This window comes from Triplophysa dalaica, chromosome 1 (genome assembly GCF_015846415.1).
Source record: "Triplophysa dalaica isolate WHDGS20190420 chromosome 1, ASM1584641v1, whole genome shotgun sequence".
NCBI lineage: Eukaryota > Metazoa > Chordata > Actinopteri > Cypriniformes > Nemacheilidae > Triplophysa > Triplophysa dalaica.
In genome coordinates this window covers 3,665,082-3,676,854 of record NC_079542.1, presented here as the reverse complement: position 1 = coordinate 3,676,854, position 11,773 = coordinate 3,665,082, and the positions used below count along the sequence as shown (strand labels likewise).

General features: G+C 36.1%; 1 protein-coding gene across 3 annotated transcripts; it reads right to left on the bottom strand.

Annotated features, from left to right (window-relative positions):
- Positions 1 to 3,434: 3,434 nt before the first annotated feature.
- Positions 3,435 to 10,990, bottom strand: dhodh (dihydroorotate dehydrogenase). 3 transcript variants are annotated; one of them, XR_008906549.1, is made up of 9 exons: positions 10,904 to 10,990; positions 9,925 to 10,137; positions 9,587 to 9,786; positions 7,868 to 7,950; positions 7,250 to 7,437; positions 6,289 to 6,402; positions 5,707 to 5,860; positions 5,438 to 5,604; positions 3,435 to 4,447 (listed from the first exon to the last, which is right to left on the bottom strand). XR_008906549.1 is itself a non-coding variant. In XM_056746754.1 (9 exons), exons 1-9 carry the CDS (start codon positions 10,919 to 10,921, stop codon positions 4,342 to 4,344), a joined length of 1,233 nt encoding a protein of 410 aa, XP_056602732.1. In that variant the 5' UTR covers positions 10,922 to 10,990; the 3' UTR covers positions 3,438 to 4,341. The 3 variants fall into 3 exon arrangements, 2 of the variants coding, with proteins under 2 accessions (XP_056602732.1, XP_056602653.1); XM_056746754.1 differs by having other exon boundaries at positions 3,438 to 4,447; positions 5,438 to 5,597; positions 7,250 to 7,434; XM_056746675.1 differs by having other exon boundaries at positions 3,440 to 4,447; positions 5,438 to 5,597.
- Positions 10,991 to 11,773: the final 783 nt, after the last annotated feature.

Sequence of the window (11,773 nt, the reverse complement as noted above, 5' to 3'; positions counted from 1 at the left end):
ATAAAGGGTTCAGGGACAACGATAAGGACCTTTCGCTTTGTATTATGGTGTATATATTCTTGAATTTACTTAGTATTTATGCAACAGATATGGCAAGAATCATCTTCATGTGAATCATCATAAGTAGGACACCAGACAGATAAGAGGCCTTCTTAAGAATTTATTATATTTATGTTCCATCTCAAATCTGCGAAATACAGTTTTAAATGTGACTTATCTATATTTCAAAAACGAATCCCAACTAATTCATTTAAAAAAAAATGATTTGTTTAAATTGAATTGAATACACAGCATAAAACGTATAGGCTTTTTTGTGTTGTTTCCCAACACAGCAATCTATACTTTATATTATGGTATTCACTTAATAAGCAAATGCATCTAACAAGATTTTAAGCATAAACTTTACAAAATCTAACAGTATTATGTGAAGTTGAGTATCAAATAAACAATTTTTTTTTAATTTTTTTCTTGTTTTAATCACCAAAAACGACCAAAAAGCAAAGAAAGATTTTTTTTGCAGTGTATATTTTGAAGCATTTGACTTTATCAGTTCGATAAATAAAAGTTATATTACAGATTTAATTTACAAAACAGAACAGTTTTGATCACAAAATTAAATTAAGACACATTACTTAAATTAATTAAGTAAATAGCCCTGTTATAGTTTATACTCTGAACACTGTGACATACATTATCAGTGCTGCTGTGCATCATTAATAGGATGAAGACCTCTGAATTTTTAATAAACTCATTTTTAAGCAGATTTTCCCCCTTTGTTCATTGAGTGTGAATAACTGTAGGTGACGGGGCTAAAAGTCTGTCAGTCTTCTGCTTTAATATTCACAGCTTCAGCAGCAGACGCTCAGATCTCATGCTGACTGCCTCGGGCTGTAGCTTTCCCCTCATGTTCAAGCTGAAAATGTTATGAAAAGCACAATGTTACGAGCTCCATTCCCAAAGCATCACTGACAGTAGAGGTTAGTTCAGGGCTTAAACTTTTTTTTAAATGTCATTTCTTGTGCAAATGTGGACCTTTGAGGTCAGTTTTCCTTTGATGTCTGCTCTGTTCTACATTGAGGAAATGTGCAGGTTTATCCAGAAAGGACATGACACACATGACATGACCCACACGCGGTTTGTCGTGTGACGCAAGGGTTAGAGAACAGGAGAGGGTAAAGTGTAAAGGTGGAGATATGGAAAACATTTGATGTTTTTACAATTGATTATTACTTCTGTTTAACTGATACATGTAAATTCTGTTCTACCCTAAAGAAGATTTAAAGAAGATTATCTCATAACCTCTTCTGGACATCAATGAGATTAAATGGAGAGCTAACACACACTTTTGCTAGAACTGCCTGTGTCTCATATGTTTCTCCTGAGAAAAGAAATCTCACAAATGTCTCTGTCAGAAGAGATGTCAACAATGTCTCAAACTGAGTTCAGATTTGTAATGTCTGCAATCAAGACAATATAATTGAAGATCTCAATATGAATTTGAACATTTCAGATCAAATTGACCCAAATCCAGATTATTTTCCCCTTTACAAAACACGTTCATTTCACACCTCCCTACACTTCATTTACTTAAACAATGTCTCATATGTTTTAAATTTTCTTAAGCTATTTTAGGAGAAACATCTGAAACTATTTTACTGGCAAAATTATGCTTTCTAAAAATGTAAAATATACACTTTAAACATCAGTGAATTGTTACTGAATAGGTGATGTTTACCCCAGTCACATGGTGGCCCGGAGTTCTGTGAACGTGTGTGTGTTTTCCCGAATGAGTACAGATATGGAAATCAGTTCTTTGGAGGGACTGCCGTTGGCAAGGAGACAGTGAAGGGTAGTTTGAGATACAGCCAGAAGTGCTTAAAAAAATATGTTGTTTTCTTTTCTTGTTTTTAGCTGTTTTGGCCTAGATTACACAGATTATTTTGTCGAAACAATTATGTCCAAACCACCTCTGGCCGTGTGTGTTTTTAAGCAACAGCAGTGATGTCATGAAATGTATGCTCATGGGGTTGAAAGTCATCTTTCAAGTATGCTTTTTGTTGTCATGCTTTTCAGTGATACAAAAATCCACACAAAGTGAACAAAACCTTGGGCAAGGGTTCTTATGTTGATTATAAAGAATAGAACTCATAGTGTTATATACAGTATTCTTCCAAATGTTATTTGGGTCATATTAAGATTAGAAGGACGTGTGTGTTGTAACCGAGCGTGTATGATCAAAGCTGAGATGCGGGAACTGAATGTCCTAAGAGAAAATGTATCTCTCATCTTTAACTCCTCCCAGTACAGCTGTCACATGAATTATTCTCCAGGCCATCAGATTGAAATTAGTACATCTGAAAAAATATGGCTGTGAAAGCTAAAGGTGAAAGTCAATTTTAACGTTTTACTGTGGTTTTGCCATCTACCATGAAACATTAAAGGTCCTATGTGCATTTTTTGGAGGATCTATCGACAGATAATATGCATAACAATGTCTTCACAGGTGTATAAAGACCTTACATTATGGAGCGTTATGTTTTTATTACCTTAGAATGAGCTGTTTCTGTCTACATACACCGCGGGTCCCCTTAAGTGGAATTTGCCATTTTGTTTCTACAGGAGCCCTAAAAGGTGAAAACGTGATTCGTGAATACGTCATCTCCTTAGGCAAACTTTCTAACCTGATCCATCCATTGAATTAAAAGTGAAGATGTCTTCTGTAGTTCAAGACCACCTTTAATTCAATTCATACATTTGTGTTTCATATAAATCTTGACCAGCTAAATAAAACTGACATAGCTTCACTTTTTTTTTGATTTGATGGGGTCACAGTTGTCAGGTTCTTAGACTTCAGTCACGTCTCCGAGCTTTGTGTGAGATCACAAAGTCTTATCAGTCCTTTGCTCCACACATTTCACATAAAGCAGATCTGCCCACCGCCTGAGGCGAAGTACCGGCCCGATTAACAACTCAGACCCAGGTAACAGATCCAGACACTTGCGCTTCTATTATTTCCCTGACTTGCAGTTACTCTTATGAAAGAATTTGACAGCATGGTACCTCAGATCAAGTGCTGTATATTTTATGATTAAAGAGACCGTAATCTTTATTAGAAAAGAATCCACAGTTCGTGAGAAACAAATACACACTTTCATAATATGATGAATCCCAAAGCTCCCTTTGATTTAATCTCATCTGTTTCTACTAGCATCATGACATTAAATGGAGAGTGAACAAAGGCTTTTGCTCAAGTCTCATCCCAGATTCTTCATATCTAAAAAAAACTTCTATGCAATACAAAGGTCATTTATGCTCACTGGGGGTTTTATTACTGATAAATATATTAAAGCATAATTGTCTTTAAAGTCCACGTGAACCGAAAATGCAATTGTTTCTATTTCTTTATTTTATTCCGATTGAAATGGAGTTTCCAAAGAGAAAAATAGTGGGGGTGGCTTTAATCTTTCTTTGCGATTTGATTGGATATATAAAAACAGCCGTTGCATTTTGTAATATGACTGAAAGCAGACTGACAGTTGGAAGGGAGGAGTTAAAGGATGCTCCTCCCAAGCCGTCTAACACACATCATTTAAGATGGATATAACAGGAAGGAAGTACATTATCAGATCTTAACTAAAGATTATAAGGGCACACAAATGTAAAAATATTATGACCCACATTGATAAACCATTTACAATAAACACAGCAATATTTCATGAAATAATAGGCATTGTCATTTTTTATTTCACTGGAACTTTAAATAAAACTGATGTTATTTTTTATATTCTGTGATGGTGCTTTGAAACCATGTGAATTAGAAAAAAATGCAAACTGCATTGAAAATGTCTTTAGAAAATGTAGACCAGTCAACACGTTGAGGGTTTTTCTTTGATCATGTCTTTATTTGAATAATGTATTCATCAAACTGTAAGATGCTTTCATTAAAAAAGCCTTGTGAGATAATATACGCAAACAACGGTTGGTTTGAGAATCATGTTTTAACAATAACTATTATCCCCACCTCTTTGTAAACGCAATTTAGCTCAAGAAACAATCCTTTTCGATTAAGGATTATATATATATATATATATATATATATATATATATATATATATATATACACACCAAAGTCATGTAAATGTTTTATTTAAATCGTTACATCCCTTTAACTGAAGGACTTGACTCAGCAACATTTGCCAAGATTTCATTCAACATACCAACAAGTCACCATAACATATCTGAAATGCAATTAATTTCCTGGTGATTCCTCTATTGTGGAGGTAGATAAATGTACAGTTCTTCCACCCGTGTGGAAAGAGTTAAATGCAAACCGTTCTGAGGTCAGGCACTATGTGTCGCTTTCTCTTGAGTCTGCTTATGTGCCGTCACCTCAGCTGGTCTGTGATCAGCGCCTACTGCCTCAAATACAGACGTAAACCCTTGTGTTCTATTAAAAAAAGAACAGAGATAATTAAAATCAGTTCAATGAGTGTTCAAACAAATAAATATTAAACTAGGTATTTTTGTCATTTAGAAGAAAGTATTTAACCAGAACAAGATTTTTGTCATACAGCCCCACATATGAAGATGAAGCTTTCAGGCACTTTTTGAAGCATACAGGTATTTAACAGCAGCAACCTATTCTTGTCATCATGATTTATCCAAATAATGATAAAATATTAGTTATAATATTATCATGTTTTTTTATTGTGTTAGTTAGCTGTACTTTTTTAGTTATTATGGCTTAAAGGGGTCATATGTCACGGCTAAAATGAATATTAGCGTTTGTTTTAGATGTTATGTAATGTGTACACGATTTAAGGTTCAAAAACGTTGTATTTTCCACATAACGTGCATGTTTTTATCTCCTCTTTGCTCCACCTCTCTGAAACACGCAGATTTTTTACTCTGAAAAGCGATGTGTGCTATGATTGGCCAGTTAACCAGTTTGTAGTGATTGGTTGAATACTGCAAGCTTGTGAAGGAAATGTAACGCCTCTTACCATATTTGGAACATCAGGTTCCAAAGCAATTTTACTGACGGGTACGCCCACCTTACTTGCCCACCTTACGCCCAGGTCTTAGTCAAATCATACCACTAACTGACGTAGATTTATGGGGGTGTGGCTACACGAGGCGTATCAGGCAGGTCTTAGATAGAATGCATCTTTTGTTCTGACACTTTAATTTTTGCAATTTTAAGTGTCTAATACATGCATGAGCAAAGACACAGAAAAACAGGTATTCGTGCCATATGACCCCTTTAAATCAAAACAAACCAACTGCAGTATGATTAACATTAATTAGAATGCACAATAAAAAAAACACGATTTTAAAAAATTTGGAACCAAACTCTTCAAATATTCAGTACTCCCCACAACAAAATATACACCAAAGCTTAAAATTGAAAATTGAATAAAAAAATTGTTATGCGTACTTCAAAAGATCGTCCAGTTCTCTTTTGATCTTGTTGACAATAGGTGGACCCTGATACACCAGAGCGGTGTAAAGCTGAACCAAACATGCTCCGGCACGGATCTTATCCAGAGCATCCTGCCCACTGGCCACCCCGCCGACACCAACGATGGGTATCTTTCCTACAGACTCACACAAAAATGAATTTCTCTTATGAAAACTACTAACTACCCGAACTATATATGAAACATAAGAATCACAAGACTTCTGGTTTTCAGCATGTAAGGGTACCTTGGGTCAAGGAGTACATCTCTCGCACCATCTGCGTGGACATTTCTTTGAGAGGCTGACCGCTGAGTCCTCCGATCTCAAGTTTGTTGGGGTCTTCTAAAGTCTCAGGTCTGGAAACAGTGGTGTTGGAAACCATTAAGCCATCAATACCAACCTAAATCAATACAGGTCAAGGCAAAAAAAGGACTTCAATAATTCAGGTCTGACTGCAGTGCTAACAATAATGATGATACGTGACCCTGGACAACAAATCCAGTTTTATGGGTCAATTTTTCGAAATAAATATTCTGAAAGCTGAATAAATAAACTTTCTATTGATGTATGAGTTGTTAGAATAGGACAATATCTGAGATACAATCGTTTAAAACTCTGGAATCGAAGAGTGCAAACAAATCAAAATATTGAGAAATTTAGGTACGAAATTAACAAAATATCTTCATGAAACATGATCTTTACTTAATATCCTAATGAAGAAAAATCAATAATTTTCACCAGTACATTGTATTTTTGTCTTTTATTAAAAATGTTCCCGTGCTACTTAAGACTGGTGTTGTGATCCAGGGTCACATATTTGAGACCAACCTCCATGATGACCTCGGCGATGTCTTTTTTGTCCTGTGAAGTAAGATCAGGGGCGATTTTCACCAGGACCGGTGGACGCTTCTTACACGGCAGAGAATCTCGCTCTTTCAACACCTGCATAGCCAAAGACTCATTTGATCAACCACATTAAACTCTCATGAAACCTCAAACACACTTCGCTAGCTTGAGCTTGATTTAATAGTAGAGTGATATGATAAACAATAAAAGAGGATGCTTGGTAAATAAATGCTCAATCTTTAAACTCTTAGGGGCTGTTTCCCGGACAGGGATTACAATTAATGTTAGAGCTGTCCAAACTGAAAACTACCCGCAACGACACATCTTAAAATATATCAGTGCCATTGTGTTGTCTTCAAATGCACAAACGTAATGTTTGTTTAAAAGGCCTGTTTGTCAAAACGATTTAAATGTTCTAATTTAACCAAAGCCTAGTGATGGATTAAAATGATCCCTGTCCGGGAAACTGGCCCATAAAACCATCAAATGAATCTGTCCATCTCTGTCAAATACGTAGCACGTGTGACACAAGTGATACAGAGTTATTCGTCCATTAAAGGAAAAACATACTGCAAATATCAACCTGTGGAACAAAAAAACATTGTGAAAAAGTCCACACATGCCATTTGATTTGCATGGCACAAATTGCCTTTCAAGGCCAATCTGCTTTCTTATTTCCAATGTCACAGGCATTCATTTACACACCCATATTTAAGCAATAAAAACTAAAGTAATAGTTAAACAAGTAAAGGCATTTTGACATGTTTTGTGGCCCTGTAGCTCTGTTTTTCATAATTGAAGAAATTTTGGACTGACATGTGATGTGTGCTTGCAAACTGCTAGTTTGTGTAACCATGTCATTGATGTTGAGAATATCATTTCTAATTTGGAAATATGTGACGTCACATCAGATTAGAGATTCTGCCCCAGAATCATGCACTACCTTGTCCAGAAGGTGGCGCAGTTGTTCCTTGCCCTGTAGGTTCCTAAGGCCAGGAGTATTAGGGCTGCTCACGTTGACCACCAGATAGTCAGCGAGTGGGCCCAGCGTCCGCACCCCCTCCACATAATCTGCCACCGCATCTGTGGAAATCTTGTTCTTGCCGAGATTGATGCCGAGAGGTTTACCTGCTGAGAGCGGACGGCGAGGATATTACATTCTGTTGTGGAAAAGATGCAGAGACGTATTCAAATAAGTAGGAAAAATCACTGCGCATGTTTGATGAAAGTCCACAGTCGAGCACTGAATGACACACTGTGAATGTCTTGTTTTTTTCCAAACCATTTGAGGCAGAGTGTTACAAAGCTATTTTCGCAATGTTCGAGAAAATAATAACGGAGACTGCAATTATTTATTAGATATTATTTATTAGAACGATCTTGCTTGGCCTATAAACACAATGCACTGTGCTGTGTTTTACCTTTCCGCACATTGTGAAAAGCGCTACATAAATAAATTGAATTGAATCTTAAACCTGGAGAAACGGAAATTCTACAAAATCAGCCCTAAAGTTAAACAACAAAACCGAGTAAGATTTTGTGGCGGTTCAATGATGTTTACCTGCCGTCAGCGCTGACTGCGTGAGTTCTCTGGCTTTCAGTCTGTCATGCACAGCAGAAAGGCCGCAACTGTTGAATCCATATCTGAAATAAACAATATATATATTTTTATATTAATCTGTTCAAACACAAATGTGTCTATTGAGGGGACTGCAACAAGGAGCACCGTGCGGTTTGGACAACATCTTTGACTTGAATAAAGCTTAAACATTCAAGGTTTATTTAGACTCTGATTTAGTTTGAGCGCTTGAGGCAGGCCTGCAAAATTTACGTCAATATGTGCTATTATATGGGCTACCAAAGATTGATTTAATTGAGAGCAAAACATAATTTACATTCATGACACATAAACACACATCAGTACTTTGAGTTCATGAAAGAGAAAATCCAAACTTTCAAATAACGAGCAGCATTTGGCATTCAAAACATGCAGAATGCACAACTTCTCATTTTCAAAGGACTCCGCCCTTTTGAGCACCTGTGAAAAATCTGGCAGACATTAAGAACGCAAAAAATAAACATTAAAAAGTAAAACAAGAGTATATTCATGGACAAACTATACTCTTGTATAACTTGATTGGTTCACAACAAATGCTATTGCTCTGTAAATAAAACAAAAATGCACACATGCACACAGCAGAAAGAGACACAAAACATGAATAGGTCTGAGCTACACAACTACACTGACCCGACAACAAAGCAGATGGAAGTGTATTTTATATGTTTAATGACACAAAGTGCGTCATAATGAGTTGATGTTACATTGCAAGCTTTTTCCTTAGGGCAGGGCTGTCCTGCACCTCATTTGCATAAATTCCATGGTCAGAATAAACACGGGGTGTGTGCACTGACGGAAGATGCTAATGTTATTTAATTTAAAGCCAGGCATGCATGTCTTTCAAGGAAGCCTCCTAGAGGAAACCTGGGTTTGACAAGTAAATGTACAAACAATGTTTCATGGAAATAATAAAACCTATAGAGTTAGGAAAGCAAAACTAATAAGCTAGTGTTGAACGGGAGGAGGAAACCCATAATTTTTTGTCAATAACTCGCAAGGCTATTCATCTTATCAAATTCTACAATATTAGGCTGCAATTTCGTCCCCAGCTTTATGTCACTAACCAAATGAAGTAAATCTAAACGCACACATGTTGCGTGACATGCCCTCCTCCCTACAACCAAACCTATGCAAGGCAAAAACAAAACTATATTTAAATGGGTTCAATTACAAAAAGATTATATATGCTTTGTGCTGACCACGTTGTTAGTGTTATGAGATGAATCACTGACCGAAACAGATTACATCCAAGCACTCAAATTATAAAAGTGACAGACTTGAGTATCACATTAATAATTTCCCCATAGAGCTAATACGTTTCAGTATTTGTTTTGTTTAGTTTTATACATTACGTTGAGCCAGTTTTAGTCAAATCTCACGTTTTGAACTTGACCAAATTTCATATGAAAATATTATGTCCATCAAATTCTCAATGATTTACAGACCGAGCAAATAGTGGGTGTAAGTTGAATGTCTAGATTTGATCCATTCAATTCTTAGATAAAAACTCAACTAAGCAAAAAATAATGTCAACTCATATTTAGGATTTAGCCAGACAAAGTCCAATAACTGAGGAATCAACTATCAAAAGAACCCATACTGGTCAGACACTAATCTGAATATTGGGAGGGATTTGGTTACAGCCGTGGACACATGCTGTACCTGTTAATGACCGCTTGGTCTGACTCCAGTCTAAACACACGTGGTTTCTGGTTTCCTTCCTGTGGTTTTGGAGTTACTGTTCCCACCTCAACAAAACCAAAGCCAAGTTTATAAAGCCCATCCACTGCCTCGCCATGCTTGTCAAAGCCTGCTGCTATCCCAACCGGGTTCTGGAACCTTTGACCCAACACGTTAACCTCCTGATGGAAATAAATAATGTGATAATCATACAAGGCTGTTTGTAATAAATATGAACAATGTCCTGTGCACATAGTGTCCTGACGGTACGGCAATGGTTATTTAATGTTATTTAATGTTCTTTAACGTGATGCACTAACCAATGATGCTGGGTCCTTGTAACGGTTCCGAGGCACAAGACCAAGGCCAATTGACCGCACAGCCATGTCATGAGCCGTCTCCGCTCCCACAAGTCTTTGCAGCACAGGCATCAGAGCATTCGCGTAAAAATGCTCGTCTCCGGATGCCGTGAGGTACCCGAAGAACAGGGCACCGCCACATCCAATGATCTTTACAGCATCCTTGGCTTGTTTCTGTAGACATGGGAGAGGAGACTTAAGTGACGATTAAGCAGAAGCTCTTTTGACATTATTTCAGGTAAACTCATGGCATGGCAAACATAAAAGATTCCCAACAACACAAATACACATAATAAAGGATTGTGTAGACTTATAAAAATGATCTCATCATCAGGTACACATTCAACACTTCAATATCATCCAGGGCTATGCATAATGAATCATAAAAAATAAGTATATTCACTTTTTACAGAGTCCAACAACGAGTGTTTATAAACTAACTTACTGCATTGTGAAGAATACACAATATATATATGTTACCCTACGAAATGTCTTGAAAAGTGTACTTGAATTATATTATAAATGAATGTAACTAATCTAATTGCTTTTGTCTAATACAATTTGAATTCTTCACTTCAGTATTTATATATTATGTTTATTACTAAAACACAAAAATGTATAAGGCAGCACAATGCCAGGGACCATGTTCATTCATGACCATATTCAATGAACTATATAAGTAAAGTTTTTAACAATCATTAATATTTTATTGTACGCTGTTAATGTAGAAGTGTTACTGTCCATCAAAAGCTCATTTCAGCACGTAACGTCAGATCAGCGGTAAAGAAAACCAAGAACTGATTTAATATTTGTGAGGCACAAAACAAGGAAAGAAGTCAGTCGTTAAATCAGTAAAAGCACGTTGTATTTAAAGTGATAACTCTATGTTTACAAATAAACTTCATGTTTATCTGAGCACAGGAACGCAACGCTTATTCACCTTCAGTCTCCCCGCCATGAGTCTGTTATGCGCGTGCAGGAAACCTGAATCCACGCCGCTTCACTTCCTGCATGAAACCTCGCGAGAACAGACGTAATAATACGACATTCTAAAAAAACACATCTTTAAGTGTTTATATATAGTATTGGTAATATAGCAGCTAAGTGTAAGATAATAGTGATTCAACTTAGTGATGTAATCGCTCAATAAATAAAAAATAAAAATAAAAATTGAAAATTGAAATTGTATTCGTTTTAATGGAAAGTAGTTTGTTTTCCATGAGTGTGCTGTTGTAAATCCTACTAAATTAATGCCTAAAACTATTTTTTAATGAATCTTGCAATAGTTGTAATGGTAAACAGATGGTGTTTCATTACGGGACTTGTTATGGAAACCATGCCTTTTTTTAAGCAGACGTAATTATATTATAAATTATATGATTGAATTCATACTGTAGTCATTCCTTTAAGTATTTAAACACACACAAATGAAAGGCTGCTCCTCACAACCACAAACAAAAATATCATTTGTAGCTTTTATGTAAAAAATTGTTTCCCAATAAAGTCTGGAATTGGTTACAACTCATTTAAAATTGACAAAAAGTATTTCGTCACAGATAAATCAATGAATACAAATACCAAATGCACTTCTCTGCCAATGTACCTCTAGTACCACGGTATTGTTTAAAATAAAGTGTATGTACCATTGTACATTAATATGGATATCACTCATGGTTATCAGTTCATGGGATCAAAATGACTATTTTACATCAGTCTACCGTGGTACTGGCACAGTATTTGTTTGTAAAATCTAGATAACTAAGAATAAGGAGAATGATGAGACAGTGAATCTACTCTTCATCAAAGCACA